The sequence below is a fragment of the Heptranchias perlo genome, chromosome 4, assembly GCF_035084215.1.
Source record: "Heptranchias perlo isolate sHepPer1 chromosome 4, sHepPer1.hap1, whole genome shotgun sequence".
NCBI classification, from domain to species: Eukaryota; Metazoa; Chordata; class Chondrichthyes; order Hexanchiformes; family Hexanchidae; genus Heptranchias; species Heptranchias perlo.
Genome location: NC_090328.1, coordinates 28,776,658 through 28,801,107, shown reverse-complemented (window position 1 = coordinate 28,801,107; position 24,450 = coordinate 28,776,658). Strand labels below are relative to the sequence as shown.

General features: G+C 42.7%; 1 protein-coding gene across 1 annotated transcript in view; it reads left to right on the top strand.

Annotated features, from left to right (window-relative positions):
• Positions 1-24,450, top strand: part of pde8b (phosphodiesterase 8B) — a 190,736-nt gene that overhangs the window by 152,007 nt on the left and 14,279 nt on the right. Inside the window, exons 12-17 of the mRNA XM_067982683.1 lie at positions 250-327; positions 658-731; positions 2,413-2,577; positions 4,182-4,227; positions 11,561-11,632; positions 19,330-19,453. Of these exons, the coding sequence (XP_067838784.1) occupies positions 250-327; positions 658-731; positions 2,413-2,577; positions 4,182-4,227; positions 11,561-11,632; positions 19,330-19,453 (559 nt within the window). The remainder of the gene's footprint in view (positions 1-249; positions 328-657; positions 732-2,412; positions 2,578-4,181; positions 4,228-11,560; positions 11,633-19,329; positions 19,454-24,450) is intronic.

Here is a 24,450-nt window from a genome sequence, read left to right as displayed (position 1 = left end):
CTATTTGCTATTTAGTGCTGTTCATTGCTTCAGTTGTCAGCAAAGTACACACACCATTACAGTGCACAATCATTCGAAGCATGAAAATATTACATTTTACCCTGATTAAATTGATATAGCCAGTTTGCCTGTTGCATCCAATCCACCATCTTCTGTAATCTCTTTCTGGACTATAAAAGACAGTCTTGACACTTGCTTGTTGTAACTCAGAAAGAAGAAAATCTGTATCACCATTTACTTTCTTCACAGATTCACAGTCATTGAGACGTAAAGATAGACGGAAAGGTTCCATTGATGTCAGATCAATAACATCGAAAAGAAGTGATGGTAAGAATAACTTTATACAATTTTTTACCTGTGTTTTCACTGGACTGATTAAAATCACAAGATTTGTTCCATTAAAAAAATCCTTTCACAGAAGACAATCTTTATTGGTGAATGCTGGTCTTGTGCCATTATGCCTAGCATGGGTCAGTTATTTGAAGGGCTGAATGTTATTTTGTCGGCTTTTATTGAATTTATATTGAAGCTATACCCATCACCTAATCTTGTGCCACAAAGTCCCCGCTATATCCACTCAACACTCAATTGCCAAATCTGAGCCTGTTATCAGTGTGGGACATCTGAAAGCCCTTTCCTTGGCACTCATTTCAGCAGGAAGTTCACACAACCGACGACATTCCTCGATGGCAAGGATTCATTCCATGACAATCGAAGCTCCAATCACAAAGGTGAGTTTGACAAGCAATTTATTAAGGTAACATTTCCATTCCATGAACCGTATATATTTGATTGTTTTATACCTTCAGAATTTAGCAGAAGGCCACCACATTATAGGTCAATTATAGAGTCCAATTTATTAACCATTTCTGAATGTCTCTGAAGTTCTCAACCATATTCTCGCCTTGAATTCTCACCTTGAATGCTGTGTCATTCAAATATCACGAACAAATAATTGCATGTTGTATAGAGAAAAGTGCAAATTTACATTTACTAGTGAAAACATTTGGTAATGGATGGAATTTGTAATGATGGAAAAGCACAAGCACTATTTGAGATTGCACAAATGAATTGTGGAGGTCTGGTGCTGGAATAAATGAAGGGTTTGTATTATAGTTTTAGAGTTTTATGCTTACTGTTCAAAGCAGACCTTTGTGCTTAGCATGTCTGCTATAAAAAAGGAAGTTGGGGAAAGGTGGAAAGGGGGTCAGTCCTCCTAGAATGGGGAACCTCAATTTCCAAAATTGGACCAAAGTTACCTAAGAAGATGTATTACAGTGCAAGGATGGAAAAATGTAAAACCAAATCAGTGGGTGCCCTGGCAATGAAGGAGTCTGGGTGGATATTTGTTTCTATGTTTTAAAAACCCTTCTTAAAACTAAAACTATTGAGTGCCATGATGCCTGATCTCTTCTGGGTCATTGGCAGAGTTGCTGTAATTGGTCTCAGTGCTCCTGAGCTAAAGAAGGTAAGAATTCTAAGAGTGTCCACTCCTGGTCACTATCTAGAAACCCCCTACTGGGAAGCACACATGTGTGGACTTCAAATAAAGAAAAGATCAGGTCCAGCTATGATGACCCTACAAGCAAGTAGCTTGCCAAATAGTAACTTGATCAAGGTACTAGAGGACTGCTGGGATCCATAGAACAGTACCTCAGCATGTGTTAGCAAGTCCAAGAGAAAAACTTGGAGGGGGGTTACATAACAACATAACTTTCAGGGGCATAGGAACTTTTATCCTTTGTAATCCATCCGAAGTCCAAACACCCAATGGGCAGGTGCAGACATAAATGACTAGGCAAAGCAATGCAACAGAGTCTATTAAAATATTAATGATGCAAAGGGTTAAAATAATATATTTGCTGTCTGGTAAAATGCAGAGCTTTAGCATTGTATTAGCGTTAGGGATTACATTAGATCAATTTTGGGGAGAAAGTCTCTTCAATGTAGGTCTGTGGTTTAAAGGGTAACACCTTTTGTACACATGAGATAGAATCGTACAGCCCAGAAGGAAGCCATTCGGCCCATCGTGCCTGTGCTGGCTCTCTGAAAGAGCTACGAATTAGTCCCACTCCCCCGCTCTTTCCCCATAGCCCTGCAAATTTTTCATTTTTAAGTAGAGATCCAATTCCCTTTTGAAAGTAACTATTGAATCTACTTCCATCACCTTTTCAGGAAATGCATTCCAGATCTTAACAACTCGCTGAGTAAAAAAATGTCTCCTCATCTCCCCCCTGGCTTTTTTGCCAATTATCTTAAATCTGTGTCCTCTGGTTACTGACCCTCCTGCCAGTGGAAACAGTTTCTCCCTATCTACTCTATTAAAACCCCTCAACATTGTTGATTCTAGATTTTAAATTCAAAAGCTTATTAGAAGTGTAATTATTTTTCCTCCTTTTCTTTTCCTCAAAGGTCATCAATATAATTAACACTGCCCAGGAGAACAGTCCAGTAACAGTGGCTGAGGCTTTGGACAGAGTTCTGGAAATATTAAGAACAACTGAGCTCTACTCACCACAGCTTGGCACCAAAGATGATGACCCCCACACCAGTAATCTTGTTGGAGGTCTCATGACTGTGAGTTAGTAAGGGACACCTTTCAGCCTTGCATATTTTATTCAGCAGTGTACTTGCCATTGGGGCACTTGCTCAGAATCAGACCATCTGATATACCCACAATATAGTAGCTTCAGTACCCCTGGAATAGAAAGAAGGAAAAATCAGCCAGGAGTTCTTGTTCCTGGTCGCTCTTCAATAACCCTAGTAGGGAAAGTCTTTATACGGACTTACGAAAATGACGGGCAGGAAAAGGCCAGCTGGTCCATCAAACCTGATGATGCCTGGAGCAAACGCAGGGCCACCATAGCCAGGTGGTCATTCATACAGGTGTTTTCTTAAGATAGGTTTCAGCATAACACACTCCTGTATGGCTCACCCCTCACTGTAACATAAGGCCCAATTTTATCTCGGGGTGGGATCGTTCCGTGCAAGAGGCCTGGGTGAGCAACAAACTCACATGTCGAGGCGCAGAGAGGTTTTAACTCCCGGGCCTCACTTCCATATCCAAGCCCTGACTCTCGTCCAAACCCAAGGAAATTACTGCTTGGCCAACGGACGAGAGTGGTCTCCGGCAGTCAGGTAAGTAGTGGGGGGAGGCCGATCGAGGAGGCCCGGGGCAAGGGAGATCCAAGGCTTCTTTGTGGGGTCCGAAGCAGCATTTCTGCTCCTCGGGCCCACAAGGAAACCTAAAACACTTTTTTTTAAAACTTACCTTGCTGGGCCTCTTATGTCAAGTTTGGCCATCACTGCTCCCCTGTTCAGGCGCCCAGTCAAAATAGCAGATCGGGCCCTGATGACATCAGTGGAGCCCGACCTGCATATTTAAAGATGACCCCGCTGGCTTGGGGTGGGTATCCTTGCCGCCTGCAATTTTAAACTGTAGGCGATCGGATCGGGGCAGGAAAGGAGTGGGTAGTCTGCCTTAATAAGTCTGCCTTATCAATAATAACGTAGAACATTCAGACAGAGAAGAGGTGGGTGCTTCATATGCCTGTCTCACTTACACTACAGCAGTAGTTTACATGTGTGTCTGGGCTCCTTCCCAAGCTACCCCAGGAATCCCACCAGATGCGCCCATCTTAGGCCCAGCTGAGAGCAAATATAGATTCAGTTCTGGGCCTAGTGTAGGCCCCAACACTGAGGACTGGGATGGTAATCGATCCCAAAGGAATCAATCTTCTGTAGGTCCAGAGTGGGTCTATTGTCCTGGGGAAGAATTCAGAAAAATTAGGTTCATCTTTAACCTTCGGTCAATCTGGCCTCAGGCTCTCCCCCTTGGAATAGCAGGCATTTGGGACAGGGTCATGGCCAGGTCAAAGCAGCAGCCTTGCTGCACTTCTGGTGGTGCAATGGTCCCATGGAATTCTTTTCCTCATGTGACTAAAATTTTAGTAATTTTAATCCTGACACATAAACTCTTCAATACTTTCAAATAGATCCTTTCAAACTATTGCTAATCAGATTACTTACGTTAAACTTGACAATATTTTAAGGTTTGTCAATTATAATAGCAAAAAATTATTCTGTTTAACAAATAATTAACTACTATAGTATATTTTGATGCTGTATGTTAAGTATAATTTATTCATTCACAAGGTAACGCTGTTTCTTTGATGTTTCAGGATGGATTAAGAAGGTTGTCTGGCAATGAATACATTTTCTCTAAAAGTAAGTCTGACTTTCCTTCACTTTTTATGTTTTGCCAGCAATGTTGGAAGGTTAGAATACATCAATTGCAGAATTATTAGTTGTATTTGGCTACTTATTTTCTGCTAAACTTCCTAATCATGCTGTGCGATATTAGCATAATGTGTTAAAAGTATTTTTACAAAATTCTTTTGTCCTCTATCTTAACAAAGATGTTAATCTCTATATCAAATGGCGGCCCATCCCTCTACTCCACAGAGGGCACTGCACTGTTCCTTCATGTTATTTACTGTGATATGCAGGTCCTAATCTGCAAATCTTGGTTTACACCTTTTGAGCTTTCCCTCCATTTCTCAAAGAAATTGTCCACTCCATATCTGGAATGGCCTACAGTGTGCTACCAGTTAAAAGGCTGTTTAGCTGGCTAAGCAGTATTTTTACAGGTGCTTTCCAACTGTTATATGTTATTCTTATGACACCCTAACACACCAGATTCCCAAAAGCAGAGAGAGTAAAGTTGCACGCAACTGCACTTGTATAAAATAAGGGGAAAACGTAACTCCATTTAATGCATTGTCTGTGTGCCAAGAGTGATTGCCTTAATAACTCCTTTGAAAAGGAGCTGACTGCATAGTTGATCAAGTGTGGACGAAAGATAAATATAGATATGGCTGATCAAATGTGGGACACAATGTTTGCTGTGCTGCTGAAACCATGGAAATGTCATTTGTGATTGGAGCTGGTCAGAGTTAAATACTCATGGTTATAAAACATGAATGAATTGCTTTGAAGTGTAGTCACTGTGTTATGTAGGTGAACAGTGCAGCCATTTGTATCTCCATTGACTTCAATGGAAATAAAAATCGGGAGAGACGTAAAACAGGCTGCCGATTCGCTATCCCCTGTTTTACAATATCGTACAAAGTCAAAATTACCCCATTTGTGTGAAGAAAAAATTCCTGCTATCAGACCTAAAATTATCTTTTACTAGTTTGAACCTGTGTCCCTGGTTATACTCCCAGTTTAATTTAAGATGTGGAGATGCCGGTGATGGACTGGGGTTGACAAATGTAAAGAATCTTACAATACCAGGTTATAGTCCAACAATTTTATTTGAAAATCACAAGCTTTCGGAGATTACCTCCTTCGTCAGGTGAGTGAGTGTGGGACTCCTTGAACATTTTGCATTTATAGTCAGAGAACAATACCTGGTGATTACAGATAATCTTTCCAACTGCCCGTTGTCAAGGCAATCAAAGTGTTCAGACAGAGAGGTGTTACCTACAGGACCACCGAATACACAAACGGCCAGAACACAAGACAGAGAGAGGGAGAAACATCCGAAAGGAAGAGAAAGACAGAGAATGACCCGTTGTATTAAAAACAGATAACCTTTATTCGCTGGTGGGGTTACGTGTAGCGTGACATGAACCCAAGATCCCGGTTGAGGCCGTCCTCTTAACCGTAATCTTACAAATTTCCTTAAGATCACTTCTCGGATGCTTCTTTTCTAAGCTAAAAAGCCAAAGTTTCCCCAGTCTTTTCTCATAACTTAGACCCCTGACACTAGGGATCAGCTTCTGGGCTCTTCTCTGCACTGCCTCCAGCATGTGAATGTCTCTCTTGTTTCTTGGCAATCAGAACTGGACACAGTATTCAAGGTGCAGTCTGATTAGAACATTATGTTTGATCACTGCCTTCTCTGACTTATATTCTACTGTTTTGGCTATGTGGTTCAACGTCCTATTGGCTTTGTTGATTGCTTCTCTGCAATGGATGGACATTTTTATTGTCAAATCTACCAGGAGTCCTAAGTCTCTTTGAGCTTCATCTGTAGCTATTTCAATACCGTTCATGGAGTATGCATGTTGTCCATTTTTCCTTCCAGTGTGGAGCACTTTATAACTTGTCTGCATTAAATTTCATTTGACATTGTTCTGCCCACGCCCATATTTTGTCCAACTCATTCTGTAATTTCTGAGATACCTCTTCTGATTTCACTTCCTCTCCTATTTAGTGTCATCTGCACACTTGGCTATTGAGTTTCTAAATCCAGATTATTTGTGTAAATTAGAAATAGAAGTGCTCCCAGTACCAAGCCCTAATGCATCCCACTCAATACTTCCTCCACTCAGACATAGCTCCTCTAAAGAGTACTCATTGTTTCCTACTATTCAACCAGTTCATTATCCATTCCCAGGGTTTAGTCTGAATATTTGGAAGTCAAGGTACATCACATCCTAGCGCTTACCACTGTCCACATGGTTATCATGGATCTTCCCCTATGTCAATCCAAGCTGATTGCTGTTAACTAGGTTGTTGTTGTACATAAGAACGTAAGAAATAGGAGCAGGAGCAGACCAAATGGCCCCTCGAGCCTGCTCCGCTATGCAATAAGATCATGGCTGATCTTCGACCTCAACTCCACTTTCCCGCCCTATCCCCATATCCCTTGATTCCCTTAATGTCCAAAAATCTATCAATCTCAGTCTTGAATATACTCAATGACTGAGCATCCACAGCCCTCAGGGGTAGAGAATTCCAAAGATTCACCTAATTGGCCGACCCCCTTATCTTGAGACCATGACCCCTAGTTCTACACTCTCCAGCCAGGGGAAACAGCCTCTCAGCATCTACACCGTCAAGCCTTCTTTTATACGTTTATAAGAATATTATAAGAATTTTATACGTTTCAATGAGATCCCCTCTCATTCTTCTAAACTCCAGAGGATATAGGCCCATTCTACTCAATCTCTCCTTGTAGGACGACCCTCTCATCCCAGGAAAAGGAAATAAGGAAAGCAAAGAGAGGACATGAAAAAATATTAGCTAGTAATATTAAAGAAAACCCAAAGATGTTTTATCAGTACATTAAGAACAAGAGGATAGCTAAGGAAAAGGTGGGATCTATCAGGGATGATAAGGGTAACTTGTGTGTAGAAGCAGAGGATGTGGGTGGGGTTTTAAATGAATATTTTGTCTCTATATTGACGAAGGAAAGGGATGATCCGGACATAGTAGTTAAAGAGGAGAGGTGTGAAATATTGGATGAGGTAAACATAATGAGAGAGGAAGTACTAGTGGGACTGGAATCCTTGAAAGTTGATAAGTCACCAGGGCCGGATGGATTATTTCCTAGGCTATTGAAGGAAGCCAGGGAGGAAATAGCGGATGCTCTGAGGATCATTTTCCAATCCTCACTAGATACAGGGGAGGTACCGGAGGACCGGAAGACTGGAAGACTGCAAACATAGTACCATTGTTTAAAAAGGGTACGAGGGAAAGACCGAACAATTATAGGCCAGTCAGTCTTACCTCGGTGGTGGGCAAACTATTAGAATCAATACTGAGAGATAGGATAAACTGTCACTTGGAAAGGCGTGGTTTAATCAGGGATAGTCAGCATGGATTTGTTCAGGGAAGGTCATGCCTTACAAATCTGATTGAATTCTTTGAGGAAATGACAAGGAGGATTGATGAGGGTAGTGCAGTGGATGTTGTCTACATGGATTTTAGCAAGGCATTTGACAAGGTCCCACATGGCAGAAAGGTAAAAGCCCATGGGATACAGGGAAATGTGGCGAAATTGGCTCAGTAACCGGAAACAAAGGTAAAAGTCGATGGATGTCTTTGCGAATGAAAATCGGTGTGCCGCAGGGCTCAGTGTTGGGTCCCTTGCTGTTTGTGGTATATATTAATGATTTGGACTTGAATGATTGGCAAATTTGCAGACGACACAAAAATTGGCCGTGTAGTTGATAGTGAAGAGGATAGCTGTAGACTCCAAGAAGTTATCAATGGGTTGGTGGAGTGGGCGGAAAAGTGGCAAATGGAGTTCAACCGGAGAAGTGTGAGGTAATACACTTAGGGAGGGCAAACAGTAAAAGGGAATACGCAGTAAACGGGAATATATTGAGAGGGGTAGAGGAAGTGAGGGACCTTGGAGTGCATGTGCACAGGTCCCTGAAGGTGGCAGTACAGGTAGATAAGGTTGTGAAGAAGGCATACGGAATACTCTCCGTTATTAGCCGAGGTATAGAATACAAAAGCAGGGATGTAATGATGGAACTGTATAAAATGCTGGTAAGGCCACAGCTGGAGTATTGTGCGCAGTTCTGGTCACCACATTACAGGAAGGACATAATTGCTCTGGAGATAATGCAGAGAAAATTTACAAGAATGTTGCCAGGGCTTGAAAATTGCAGCTACGAGGAGAGATTGAATGGGCTGGGGTTGTTTTCCTTGGAGCAGAGGAGGCTGAGGGGTGACTTGATTGAGGTGTACAAAATTATGAGGGGCCCAGATAGAGTAGACAGGAAGTACCTGTTTCCCCTGGCGGAGAGTTCAACAACTAGAGGACATAGATTTAAGATGATTGGCGGAAGGATTAGAGGGGACATGAGGAAAAACTTTTTTAGCCAGAGGGTGGTGGGTGTATGGAATTTGCTGACCAAATTGGTGGTAGAGGCAGGGACCCTCAACTCTTTTAAAAAGTACCTGGACCTCCACCTAAAGTGCTGTTAGCTGCAGGGCTACGGACCGGGTGCTGGAAGGTGGGATTAGAATGGGCACCTGGTTGTTCTTCGAGCCGGTGCGGACATGATGGGCCGAATGGCCCCCTTCTGTGCTGTATCTTTTCTATGGTTCTATGGTTCAATCTATTGAACTTTCGTTGCACTCGCTCTAAGGCAAGTATATCCTTCCTTAGATAAGGAGACCAAAACTGTACACTGTACTCCAGGTGTGGTCTCACCAGAGCCCTATATAATTGCAGCAAGACCTCCTTGCTCTTGTACTCCAACCCCCTTGCAATATAGGCTAACATACTATTTGCCTTCCTAATTGTTTGCTGTACCTGCATGTTAACTTTCTGTGATTCGTGTACAAGGACACTCAAATCCCTCTGACTACCAACATTTCTTAGTCTGTCATCTTTTAAAAAATATTCTGCTTTTCTATTCTTCCTACCAAAGTGGATAATTTCACATTTCCCCACATTATACTCAATCTGCCACCTTCTTGCCCAATTATGTAACCTGTTTATATCCCTTTGCAGCCTCTTTGTGTCCTCCTCACAGCTTACCTAAATACCTAGCTTTGTATCATCAGCAAACTTGGATACATTACACTTTGTCCCCTCATCTAAGTGATTGATATATGTTGTAAATAGCTGAGGCCCAAGCACTGATCCTTGCGGCACCCCACTAGTTACAGCCTGCCAACCCGAAAATGACCCGCTTATTCCTACTCTCTGTTTTCTGTCCGTTAACCAATCCGCAATCCATGCTCCTATATTACCCCCAATCCCATGAGCCCTAATCTTATGTAACAACCTCTTGTGTGGCACCTTATCAAATGCCTTTTGAAAATCCAAATGTACTACATCCATTGGTTCTCCTTTATCTACCCCGCTAGTTATATCCTCAAAAAACTCGAATAGATTTGTCAAACATGATTTCCCTTTCATAAAACCGTGTTGACTCAGAAAATCATCATATGATTAGGCAAAGTGCCTGTTACTATGTCCTTAATAATAGATGATCCTGAAGTTTACTCCTGATAATCGATTTTGTTATTTTACTTGGAATTGAAATAAGAGTAATGGGCCTGGAGTTGCCTGTGTCTGTCATGTCATCCTTTTAAATATGTGCACCACATTAATCTGTTTCCAATCTTAGTTAATCCCCAGTGTCAAATGACTTCCTCATAATGATTAACAATGCTTCACAAATCTCATTCCAAGTCTTTCTCAGCAACATGGGATAAATAGCATCTATACCAGGGGATTCATTTGTTTTGAGAATTTTTATACTTCCATTTCACTGAAAACAAAGTTATTGATTTTACTTGTGACATCTTTGCGTAGAGGCCATATTGGTCATGTCTTCCTTTGTGGCTACATGGAGGAAATTGTCGTTTAGAACACTTATTATTTTGTGCTCATCCTCAGTATGAAGCCCAGTTGCATCTTTTATGGTTTTCACCTCTTCTTTGACTACGCTCCTGCTGCTGCGGAACTGAAAGAATTGTTTGCTGTTGTGCTTAGCCTCAGCTGCTATACTTTTTTTCTATTTTCTCTTTGCTCCTCTGATCATCCTTTGCATTTTACTTGTAATCATCCCAGTAACCCCCTTTTCATTTCTCCCTGTAGGATCTGTATAGGCTGTTTTTCCTCTTTATCGCACTTTTAATTTTTGTTTATTCTGAGTATGTTGGTTTTGGGAATATATTTAATCTGCGTGCTCGGCATTGTACCTTTAAAAGTATTCCACTTGTCTTCCATTGACACATTGTTGAACAACCTCCATCAATTTTTTTGTTTTAATTGTTCCCTCATTTCATTGAATTTAGCCCTTTTAAAGTGAAATACCTGCCTCCCGGTCTTAGATAGTTCTGACTCCAGGTCATGTTAAACTATCATTCTGTGATCGCAGTTCCCCAGGGGTGCTAAGGTTTGTACTTTACGCATATTTTCTGGATCTTTTAAGAATGCCTGGTCAAGATCAGCTTTGCCACTTGTGGCTTACTTGACATGTTGGGTCAAGAAGTAGTCATGCATTAGATCTACCAACCATGACATTAAACCAGGTTTATATTAGGCTGATTATAGTCTTCTATTAAAATAACTTTCCTATTCTCAAATGCCCTTCCTATCTCTTCATAGAGAAAATTGTTCTTTTTGTGCTGATCTGATGCTCATATTAGCCTGTTTTTTTTTTGCATTGTGATTTCCTGTAGCTAAGCCGTCAGAGGGATGAGTGCACAGGGGACAAGGAAGTACTACTACAATTATACAGGGTGCTGGTCAGATCTTATTTAGAACATTAGGGTTAATTTTACAAATTCACGCTGCTGTCTTAAGCTTCCCCCTCATTCTGGGCCTTGGTATCTCTCCTGACCTTAAATGGATCTCCCTCGTCTATTCTGTTCCTGAAGCTGCCTCCCAGAAGCTTGGTTTTCTCTTTCATGTTAAAATGCAACTAGTGCTTTAGAGCTATTTAAGTAATGTTGAGAGTCCTGACCTGTGGGTGATGTGCTTGATTCTGGTTCTGAGTTTAATGGATTTTGGATCCATTGACTTCAAACCCAGGTTAGTTCCTCATTCTGGGGTATGTTAAGCAGAGGAAGTGATTATAACTTGTATAATAGGTGGCCTAAAATCTATTCAATTACCTCTTGTTAAGAACTGAACATTTACAAACAATGATTTCATTAATGGAGCCATAGAACAGCCTGCTCCAAAATTTCTTGAGAAGTACAGAAAACACGTTCAGAACATGGGTAATGATACTTTAAGAAGGCAGTCATCTTGTATGTGTAATTATATTATCTTGTTTCTCCTTGTGTTATATAGACTGCCGGCAAACTGAGAAGACTGAGGGACCACTATGGACTTCTCTTGATGGGCAGATTGAAGAAGAACCAGGTAACTTACAGACAAGTATTTTTTTACTAACAAGCAACGAAATAAATTTGCAAATAGGGTTCCTTTCATTTTTAAGTTAATTTCCAGCAGTCGCCTTTATTTTCCTCTTCTTTTAGGTCTTCCAATCCTACGTTCTATTTTCCAACTGAGCAGACAATGTTGCTGCATAAAACAAGCAGTAGGTGTGCAAGAGTAGTTTGGGTTCAGATTGTCCACTGTCCCTGTGGGGAAGTACGTTATTCCCACTCAGCCCCTCCCTGACAACCAGGCCCGGAGTTCTGAATCTCACCATACGATAAGTTGTAAGCACAGACCTGCTTGCTATCACAGAGTTGCAGTGCATTAGTGCACCACCTTCTGCCACTGCAACCTGGGTACCACAGGACCTCCATGTTTTAAATCATGCATTCAGGCTCAGTGGAGGAGTCCTGTGCTAAGAATGAAGGGAAGGGGTACAGAACCCACCACTTAAACAGTCCACACTTATCCCACCTATGTCAGGCAAATGGTGCTAACCATTTCCCATTACCATAGGCGTCAATTACAAAGGCACTGCTTATAACATATTAAGTGTGCCAACTATTTCGGACTGTTCAATAAGTACTTACCCTGTACTTACTGATTTTAAAGGCTCTGCTGATTTCAGGAAAATTCAGGTATTCAAGCAGTTTCAATCAACTGTTTACACCTCATTATAGTGCAATTCCCTTAGTGATGAGATTCTGGATGCAACTGCTAACAATTAGGAAAAGCAGTTGCTAAGTGAGATTCCCCATTTTAAAAAAAAAATGTTGGTTTCTTGCCTTTTTGGTTTTACCGTGCACCATGTATAGCAGGCAAATCGCGTTAACACCAACCCGCTCGCTATGAGCAGTGGGGACTGTACTTTTCTTATCTAAAATGAGCAGGATGTGGATACTCTGGGAAATCTCTTTATATATCGCTTTACTTAAAATCTGTTCCGAGAAGGGCCTAAATTAAACTCGGGCAAGAAGGGACAAATTTCCTTCTCCTGTGCTTAAAATTTCCATGGCCAGGAAATTGATGAGCTGTTCCTACTCCCCCGGCGTTACTTTGCTGGAAGTGAAGCAGAAACCTCGTTTACCAAGTAACGCTGATGGAGCAGAAGCCGCTCTGAGGAATTTCCAGCCTCAGAGCATGTGGAGTCAGGGTATATGTAACAGAAGGGTTAGCAAGTTGGCTACAAAACAGAGGCGGGGTTAAGGGTAGCGACTCAGACTGGCAAAAGGTCGAAAGTGGTGTTCCACAGGGATCGGTGCTGGGACCACTGTTGTTCACAATTTACATTAATGATTTGGACTGAGGAATTGGAAGTACAATTTCAAAATTTGCAGATGACACCAAATTGGGGGTATAGTTAATACAAAGGAAGAATGCATCAAAATGCAAGAGCACATTAATAAATTTGCAGAATGGGCGTGAAATTGGCAAATGAATTTTAATATAGATAAGTGTGAGGTTTTGGTAGGAAGAACAAGGAGGCCACATAATGCTTGAATAATAAGAGTCTGATAGAGGAGCAAAGGGATCTAGGGGTACAGATACACAAATCGCTAAAAGTAGCAAGGCAGGTTATTAAGGCCATAAAAAGGGCAAATCAAGCACTGGGGTTCATTTCTAGAGGGATAGAATTGAAAAGCAGAGAAGTTATGTTAAACTTGCCTTTAATTAGAAAACATATCTATAACAAAGATTTAATATCAACATGTTTGTTTTCAAATCCCTCCACGGCCTCACCCCTCCCTATCTCTTTCAAAGAGCTGGCACAGGTACGATGGGCCGAATGGCCTCCTCCTGTGCTGTAGCTACTATGACATGAACCTTGGTTAGACCACACTTGGACTACTGTGCACAGTTCTGGTCTCCATACTATAGAAAGGATATAGAGGCATTGGAGAAGGTGCAAAAAAGATTCACAAGGATAAGATATACTTATCAGGAAAGGCTGAACAGGCTGGGGCTCCTTTCTCTAGAAAAGAGAAGGCTGAGGGGTGACTTGATGGAGGTCTTTAAGATAATGAAAGGACTTGATAGGGTAGACGTAAAGAAAATGTTTCTACTTGTGGGGGAGTGCCAAACTTGAGGTCATAAATATAAAATAGTCGCTAATAAATCCAATAGAAAATTCAAGAGAAACTTCTTCACCCAAGGAGTAGTACCACTACCGCAAGGAGTAGTTGAGGCAAATAGCATAGATACATTTAAAGGGAAGCACATGAGGGAGAAAGGAATAGAAGGATATGCTGATAGGGTTAGATGCTGAAGTAGGGAGGAAGGAGGCTCGTGTGCAGTATAAACACCAGCAAAGACCAGTTGGGCCCCAAATGGCCTGTTTCTATGTTGTAGTTTCGATGTAACTCGATGTTCCTAAAGTTTTATGTTTCTTCCTATATGAAGCTTATTTGCATATTTGTGACATAACAGTATCAATATGTGACAGTGATAAGGAATGGTTGCCTGTAGCACAAGCAACATCTTGTCATTTTACATGTTAAAATGTCTTTGATGGAAAAATTGCTGAGAATCTTTCACAACACATTGGACATCAGAGGCAAGAACCATTTTCTTGCCATATTGTCATACCATAATGTAATTGGTGTAATTGTCCATTGTCTACAACATCAAAACCACAGCTGGGCATCATTAGCACTTGTTCTGCTCTTTCCCAGTATACCAAGCATATTCTCCTGCTGTTAATGTGTGAGGAATTTATAACGGCAGTGGTGGTCACGAAACCACATTCGCTCTACTATTTTACTCTTATCTAGCATGTCTGTGGTAAGGATTCAGCTCCAGAGCAAAATTGGTGACTTCAAAATTGGTAGATTGCTCATTACTGACACACCCTTGTACAGAACCCAGGGCTCCAGAGGTGAGCTTCATGCTGCTTTGACTCCAGTGTTGGTGCGATAATGGAAATATTCTATAGGTTTGAAATTGGAATCTCTGTCCTATTGGGTGTAGGTTTTTGACTGGGAACAAGGTGGTGAAGTTTACTGGGGATCCAGGTAAGGGTAGGACAAAGGTTCTGGTCCACTGCTTGCTGGTAGGGGGAAGATTTCCTCTGGTCAGTATGACAGTTTTAGTACCATGCATACAGCAGGAAGATTTCAGATCATTCTTCCTAGTGAAATTGCAAATGGACTCTTTTCTAATGATCTTACAATTTTGCAAGAAAAGCAAACGTATGGAGTCTTCCTGCAATGCTTCTCATGCCACTATCCCATCGTGACCAGAAGAAATTGTTCCTCCTTTGGTGAGGATTTGGTGCACTGTCAGGAGAAAGCATAGAGTTGGCTGCTCCTCATAGAAAGAGAGTGATAATCAGTGGGGACTCAACAGAGCTGCTCTCACAACTCCCGTCAGCTAGTTTCAGAAGGGCAGTGGCAGAGGCCTGGAAACTCACCTGATTGACCTCTGGGAGAGATTACATAGAATGTACAGCACAGAAACAGGCCTTTTGGCCCAATAGGTCCATGCCGGTGTGTTTATGCTCCACACAAGCCTCCTCCCTTCTTCATTTAACCACACCAACACATCCTTCTATTCCTTTCTCCCTTATATGTTTATCCAGCTTCCCCATAAATACATCTATGCTGGTCAACCTCGACTACTGCTTGTGGTTGCGAGTTTAACATTCTAACCATTCTCTGGGTAAAAAAGTTTCTCCTGAATTCGCTATTGGATTTATTAGTGACTATCTTATATCTATGGCCCCTAGTTCTGGTCTACCCCGCAAGTGGAAACATCTTCTCCAAGTCTACCTTATCAAACTCTTTCATAATTTTAAAGACCTCTATTAGGTCACCTCTTAGTCTTCTCTTTTCTAGAGAAAGGAGCCCCAGCCAGTTCAATCTTTCCTTATAGGTATAACCTCTCAGTTCTGGTATCATGGTGGTAAAATTTTTTTGCACCTTATCCTTTTATAATATGGAGACCAGAACTGTTCACAGTATTCCAAGTGTGGTCTAACCAAGCTTCATAGAATCACAGAAAGTTATGGCACAGAAGGAGGCCATTCGGCCCATCGTGTCTGTGCCAGCTGAAAAAGAGCAATCCCGCTTAATCCCACTTTCTAGCACTTGGTCCGTAGCCTTGTAGGTTACGGCACTTCAAGTGCATATCCAAGTACTTTTTAAATGCAATGAGGGTTTCTGCCCCTACCACCCTTTCAGGCAGTGAGTTCTGAACCCCCACCATCCTCTGGGTGAAAAAGTTTCTCCTCAGCTCCCCTCTAATCCTTCTACCAATTACTTTAAATCTATGCCCCCTGGTCACTGACCCCTCTGCTAAGAGAAATAGGTCCTCCCTATCCACTCTATCTCGTCCTTTCATAATTTTATATACCTCAATTAAATCTCCCCTCAGCCTCCTCTGTTCCAAAGAAAACAACCCCAGCCTATCCAATCATTTCTCATAGCTAAAATTCTCCAGCCCTGGCAACATCCTTGTGAATCTCCTCTGAACCCTCTCTAATGCAATCACATCTTTCCTGTAATGTAGTGACCAGAACTGTACGCAGTAGTCAAGCTGTGGCCTAACCAATGTTTTATACAGTTCTAGCATAACCTCCCTCCTCTTATATTCTATGCTTCGGCTAATAAAGGAAAGTATCCTGTATGCCTTTTTAACCACCTTATCTACCTGTCCTGCTACCTTCAGGGATCTGTGGACATGCACTCCAAGGCCCCTTTGTTCCTCTACACCTCTCAGTATCCTCCCATTTGTTGTGTACTCCCTTGCCTTGTTTGTCCTCCCCAAATGCAATACCTCACGCTTCTCTGGATTGAATTCCATTTGCCACTTTTCTACCCACCTAACCAGTCCATTGATATCTTCCTGCAGTCTACAGCTTTCCTCCTCACTACCAACCACATGGCCAATTTTTGTATCATCGGCAAACTTCTTGATCAAGCCCTCACATTCAAGTCCAAATCAATAAGATATACCACAAAAAGCAAGGGATCTAGTACTGAGCCTTGCAAAACCCCACTGGAAACAGCCTTCCAGTCGCAAAAACACCAGTCAACCATTAGTTTTTGCTTCCTGCCACTGAGCCAATTTTGGACCCAACTAGCCACTTTCCCTTGGATCCCATGGGTTTTTACTTTTTTGACCAGTCTGCCATGTGGGACCTTGTCAAAGGCCTTGCTAAACTCCATGTACACCACATCAAACGTGTTACCCTCATCGACCCTCCTTGTTACCTCCTCAAAAAATTCAATCAAGTGAGACACGACCTTCCCTTAACAAATCCATGCTGACTGTCCTTGATTAACCCGTGCCTTTCTAAATGACGATTTATGCTCTCCCTCAGAATTGATTCCAATAATTTGCCCACCACCGACGTTAGACTAACTGGCCTGCAATTACTTGGTCTATCCCTTTCTACCTTTTTAAACAACAGTACAATGTTAGCAATCCTCCAGAGCTTCTATACAAGTTTAACATAACTTCTCTGCTTTTTCAGTTCTATCCCTCTAGAAATGAAACCCAGTGCTTGGTTTGCTTTTTTTTAAATGTCCTTTTTAATCTGCGTTGCTACTTTTAGTGATTTGTGTATCTGTACCCCAAGATTCCTCTGCACCTCTACCCCATTTAGATTCTTAGTTTCCAAGCAGTATGTGGCTTCCTTATTCTTCCTACCAAAATGTACCACCTCACACTTATCTATATTGAAACTCATTTACCAATTACGCGCTCATTCTGCAAGTTTATTAATGTCTTCCTGTATTTTGTCGTAGTCCTCCTCAGTATTAGCTATAACCCCAATTTTGTGTCTTCTGCAAATTCTGAAATTGTACTTCCAATTCCCGAGTCCAAGTGATGTATGTAAATGGTGAGCAACAGTGGTCCCAGCACCGATCCTTGTGGAACACCACTTCCCACCTTTTGCCAGTTTAAGTAATTACCTATAATCCCTACTCTTTGTCTTCTGTTTTGTAGCCAACTTGCTATCCATTCTGCTACCTGTTCCTTGACTCCACATGCTCTGACCTTAGTCATAAGTCTACTATGTGGTACCTTATCAATGGCCTTTTGAAAATCCAAATATATTACATCTACTACATTACCCTTGTCTACCCTTTCTATTACTTCTTCAAAGAATTCAAAAAGGTTGGTCAAGCATGATATTCCCTTTTGAAATCCATGCTAACTATTCTTTATTATATTTTCAGTTTCTAAATGTTTTTCTATTATGTCTTCGAGTAAGGAGTCCATTACCTTTCCTACTACCGATGTTAAGCCAATTGGTCTATAGTTCCCTGGACTTTTTCTGTCTCCCTTTTTAAATATAGGAATAATATTAGATGTCCGCCCGTCCTCTGGCGCTATTCCCTTTTCTAATGAATTTTTATAAGTAACAGTGCCTCTGCCATCGCGTTCCTAACTTTTTTTAATATGTGCGGATGCAATCCATCTGGACCAGGGGTTTTATCCTCTCTAAGTTTGATTAGTTTATCAATTATCTCCCCTCTTTCTATCTTAAATGTCTTTGTCTTTCCTGATCTCTTCTTCTAATGTCACGCCCACCATGTTAGTCTCCCTGGTAAATACTGAGGCAAAGTAATTATTTATGGTATGGTATTGAGAGACTTGAGACAAGGGAAGAAGAATAAAACAATTTGCTGCCCCCGTCCCAAAGAAAGAAAGATGATTTAGTAACAGATACCAACAAGTTAATGTCACCATATTGACACCTGTGCACCCTTGGAGGAAGCATCCAGTGTTATCGTAGAAGTCCACTCTGTGTAGGAGGGTCCGCAGGACAGCTCCAGCAGATAGTTAAGAAGCAGATTTAGTTTGGGTACAGATAGAAAAATGTATTTATTTCCCAATGTAGTATGTTAGATATAAAGACATTTTGGCCCCAATATTTATGGGGAGATGGGGAGGGAGCTGGGCGGAGGAGCAGCGGCCAGGAAACCCGGAAATACAGGTTTCCCGCATGTCCTGCCGAATCTAACACCAGGACGGATTTAAATTTTTGGACTTCATTTCCCAACCGCAGCTTGCCAAATTGAGATGCTGGCTGGCGGGAAGGTCTGTGGTACCAGGCTGCAGCAGGGAGCGGAGAGGAGGGAGCGGAAGAGTTTGTGGGTTGGAGAGGACATGGTGGGGGGGGGGGGGGGGTGGTGGCGAAGACATCCAGGGGGAGGGGAGCGTGAATTGATTGTCGGGGCCGGAGACATCGGGGGGAGGCATGGATTGATCGTGGAGGCCGGAGACATTATGGGGGGGAGGGGTGAAGACATCGGGCCGATTGGTAGCGGGGAGGGTGGGTGGATATCAGACGATCACAGGGGTCCAATTGGTAGGCCGGGGGGAAGCACTCCTCCTCCTCCTGGCCCACAAGCAGTGCTAGAAAGGCACTTACCTGTTGGATCCAGTTGTTCTCACCTCCCTTCAGCTGCCGGGTTACCAGAGGCCTGGGAAATCTGAAACACAGCGTAAATTTGAGGCAAACAGCCTCATTAAAATAATCAAATTAGGGACCTGCCTCCAGAGAGCAGGTTAGTCGCCTGCCCCCCCAACCTGCCTCTGATAGAACCGGAAGTGGGCAATTTGGAGGCGGGTTAGGGTCGGGTTTTCCACTTTTTCCCCCGGGGGGGTTAAAATTACCCCCTTTTGTATTGGGATATGCTCTAAGTTGGTCTTTTTCTTTATTCTGACAGACCTGCAGCAAAGTCACATGCCAGTTGCCCTTAGCGATGTGCCACCTCATGTAGCAGAATTGCTGGAAGAAGAAGAAAGCTGGGACTTCAATATTTTTGAGCTTGAGGCTACAACTAACAAAAGGTTGGTGCCAATCTTGAATTGTGTTGCCCTGCAGGCTAAATGCAGGATATTCCTTGACTTACCTTAAATTACATGTTGGTCATGTGATATGTACATTGAGTCCATTTCTTTCATTGATGATTTGGCATTAAGGGTGAGTAGAAAGTACTTTTTATTTTTTTTAAGATAATGTTCTTTGTTACCTTCATTTATTCAGTTGCTGAATTTATTTAACATAATTAACCTTATATTAATTTTAGCTGTATGATTGTACTTAATGGTGGACATTACAGTTCAATGGAGTATTTATTTAAAGGGTTTACCTTGTCATTGAGATTCTTGGTGAACTTGGCTTCAATGGTTTAACCAGCAAGTACGGTTCTTTGTGTTCGTTTTTTTAAAAGAACAAGTAAAAATCAGGTTTAAAAAATGAGATTTTCTGTGGGAAAGTACAGTATCACTAATAACTCTGGGTACGGTAGCATAGTGGTTATGTTACTGGACTAACAATCCAGAGGCCTGGACTAATAATCCGGAGTCATAAATTCAAATCCCGCCATGTCTAGTGAGGAATGTAAATTCAATTAATTAAATAAAATCTGGAATAAAAAACTAGTATCAGTAATGGTGGCCATGAAACTACCTGATTGTCGTAAAAACTCATCCTATATGTGACTCCAGACCCACAGCAAAGTGGTTGATTCTTAATTGCCTTCTGAAATGGCCCAGCAAGCAACTCAGTTGTACAATGTTGCTACAAAAAGTCATTATAAGAATAAAAGCGGATGGACCACTCAGCATCGGACCACTAGGCACTGGACACAACAAAGGCAAATCGAGCCCAGCCAACCCTGCAAAGTCCTCCTCACTAATATCTGGGGACTTGTGCCAAAATTGGGAGAGCTGTCCCACAGACTAGTCAAGCAACAGACTGAACATAGCCATACTCACGGAATCATACCTTTCAGCCAATGTCCCAGACTCTTCTATCACCATGCCTGGGTATGACAGACCCACCAGAGGTGGCGGTACAGTGATATACAGTCAGGAGGGAGTGGTCCTGGGAGTCCTCAACATTGATTCCGGACCCCATGAAATCCCATGGCATCAGGTCAAACATGAGCAAGGAAACCTCCTCCTGATTACCGCCTACCGCCCTCCCTCAGCTGATGAATCAGTCCTCCTCCATGTTGAACACCACTTGGAGGAAGCACTGAGGGGAGCAAGGGCACAGAATGTACTCTAGGTGGGGGATTTCAATGTCCATCACCAAGAGTGGCTTGGTAGCACCACTGCTGACCGAGCTGGCCGAGTCATGAAGGACATAGCTGCCAGACTGGGCCTGCGGTAGGTGGCAAACCAACACAAGGGAAAAACCTACTTGACCTCATCCTCACCATTCTACCTATCGCAGATGCATCTGTCCGTGACAGTGTTGGTAGGATTGATTACCGCACAGTCCTTGTGGAGATGAAATCCTGTCATCGCACTGAGGACACCATCCAACATGTTGTGTGGCACTACCACACTGCTAAATGGGATAGAGTCAGAACAGATCTAGCAGCTGGGCATTCATTAGGCACTGTGGGCCATCAGCAGCAGCAGAACTGTATTGCAGCACAATCTGTAACCTCATGGCCTGGCATATTCCTCACTCTACCATTACCAAAAAGCCAGGGGATCAACACTGGTTCAATGAGGAGTCTAGAAGATCATGCCAGGAGCAGCACCAGGCCTACCTAAAAATTATGTGCCAACCTGGTGAAGCGACAACACAGGACTACATGCATGCTAAACAGTGGAAGCAACATTCTATAGACAGAGCTAAGCGAATCCACAATCAACGGATCAGATCAATGCTCTGCAGTCCTGCCACATCCAGTTGTGAATGGTGGTGGACAATTAAACAACTAACGGGAGGAGGAGGCTCTGTGAACATCCCCATCCTCAATGATGGTAGAGTCCAGCACATGAGTGCAAAAGACAAGGCTGAAGCGTTTGCAACCATCTTCAGCCAAAAGTGCTGAGTGGATGATCCATCTCGGCCTCCTCCTGATAGCCCCACCATCACAGAAGCCAGTCTTCAGCCAATTCGATTCACTCCATGTGATATCAAGAAACGGCTGAGTACACTGGATACAGCAAAGGCTATGGGCCCCGACAACATCCCGGCTGTAGTGCTGAAGACTTGTGCTCCAGAACTAGCCGCGCCTCGAGGCAAACTGTTCCACTACAGCTACAACACTGGCATCTACCCGACAATGTGGAAAATTGCCCAGGTATGTCCTGTCCACAAAAAGGTCAAATCCAATCCAGCCAATTACCGCCCCATCACTCTACTCTCAATCATCAGCATCAGAGCTGAATTCCAGAGGTGAGGTGAGAGTGACTGCCCTTCACATCAAGGCAGCATGGCACCAAGGAGCCCTAGTAAAATTGAAGTCAATGGGAATCATGGGGAAAACTCTCCAGTGGCTGGAGTCATACCTAGCACAAAGGAAGATGGTAGTGGTTGTTGGAGGCCAATTATCTCAGCCGCAGGATATTGCTCCAGGAGTTCCTCAGGGCAGTGTCCTTGACCCAACCATCTTCAGCTGCTTCATCAATGACCTTCCCTCCATCATAACATCAGAAATGGGGATGTGCGCTGATGACTGCACAGTGTTCAGTTCCATTCGCAACCCCTCAAATAATGAAGCAGTCCGTGCCCGCATGCAGCAAGACCTGGACAACATCCAGGCTTGGGCTGATAAGTGGCAAGTAACATTCGCACCAGACAAGTGCCAGGCAATGACCATCTCCAACAAGAGAGAGTCTACCCACCTCCCCTTGACATTCAACAGCATTACCATCACCGAATCCCCCACCATCAACATCCTGGGGGTCACCATTGACCAGAAACTTAACTGGACCAAACACCTAAATACTGTGGCTATAAGAGCGGGTCAGAGGCTGGGCATTCTGTGGCAAGTGACTCACCTCCTGACTCTCCAAAGTCTTTCCACCATCTACAAGGCACAAGTCAGGAGTGTGATGGAATACTCTCCACTTGCCTGGATGAGTGCAGCTCCAACAGCACTCAAGAAGCTCGACACCATCCAGGACAAAGCAGCCCGCTTGATTGGTACCCCATTCGCCACCCTAAATATTCACTCCCTTCACCACCAGTGCACCATGGCTGCAGTGTGTACCGTCTACAGGATGCACTACAGCAACTCGCCAAGGCTTCTTCGACAGCACCTCCCAATCCCACGACCTCTACCACCTAGGACAAGGGCAGCAGGCACATGGGAACACCACCACCTGCACATTCCCCTCGAAGTCACACACCATCCCGACTTGGAAATATATCGCCGTTCCTTCATCGTCGCTGGGTCAAAATCTTGGAACTCCCTACCTAACAGCACTGTGGGAGAACCTTCACCACACAGACAGCAGCGGTTCAAGAAGGCAGCTCACCACCACCTTCTCAAGGGCAATTAGGGATGGGCAATAAATGCTGGGTTTGCCAGCGACGCCCCCATCCCATGAACGAATAAAAAAAAAACTCACATAAATTTATATACACTCACTGACTTGGGAGTAAATTCTGCTCTCATTGTAAAATTATATTTTACTACATTGCAATGGTGACTGCACTTCAAAAGATCTTCATTAGCTGTAAAGCACTTTGGGACATCCTGAGGATGTGAAAAGCACTATAGAAATGCTAGTCTTTTAAAATGGAAGGAAAAATAGAGATGAGTAAACAGGTGAGCGGGAAACAAACCAAAACATCTGGCATTTTAACACTACTCTGTGTTTTGCTCCCATCATAATGGACAGAAAGGCAATGAAAAAATAGAAATACTTATTAAGGGCTGTGAAGATGAAAATGACCATACCAGACACGATCTCAAAGAGATGTATAAAAGCAAGTCTGAGAGATTCAAAAATCACAAGATTCAGAACATTTGGGGATTTGGCAAGTCTATTCATTTTCAGGTAGAATTCTATAATAGCTGAGTAGAGGCAATTGGAAAATCTGCAAAAACAGAAAACAATTTTTTTTTAATTAGAAAAATTATACAGTGGGGCAGTGGGTTAAATCAATCTCCTGTCCAACAAGTGAATATTCTCCTAGGGTAGGGGAATGGGGAGATTAAGTGAATCACCGTGTTTTAAGCGGCCCTAAGATAAAATGCCTGGTGATAGAATTTTGGAACCAAGTCAACCTTCTGTAGCAGACCTGGCAATCTGATACCAGAACCAAGCAGGTCCACAGTACCTTCCAGCGTAATGCTTGACCAGCCACCCTACAATCCAATGTGTAACAGCCCCGGCTGAATGAGCAGTAGGAAGCTTATCATTGGTCTGAGCAGTTAGGCTGTTATAGCTGGTTAAACTACTGCACAACTTTGGGGGCCCCTAAACCTTAGCTACACCAACCTACACCGGAGCTCTGTGGACTTGGATGAGCATGGAAAGTGTGTGTCTTCCTTATTGTGTGAACAGAAACACAACCTGTATGGCTTTCTCTGTAGCTTGGTTTGGAGACCGTTAAACTTTATGATGGGTTTCCATGCCAGTCGGACACCGGCTGACTTAAAAAAAAAATCAATCAATCTCCTGCCAATCCTAGACTTAGATGTAAATCCAGCCCAGATGAATCATTAGGGTCAGAGGATTGAGGTATGAGGAAAGACAAGAGAAATTTAGGCTGGTCATCCTTGAAGAGAAGCAACCGAGAGACAACTTTATAGAGGTATATAAGATTTGAAAATGCGTGAAAAGGTAAATCCAAAAAACTTTGGACTTTACAATAAACCATAACAGGAAACAAAGGGACACAGGTTCAAGCTAGCAAAAGGCAAATTTTGAACTGATATAAGGAAGTTCTTTTTATGCAGAGTGACCAACACCTGGGTAGAGGAGGCAAGAACCCTAGAATCATTTAAGATACATATGGATATATTAAAATTTTAACCTAAACTGAATGTATGTCACCTCTTGAATACGTCCAACCGGCCTGTAACCTA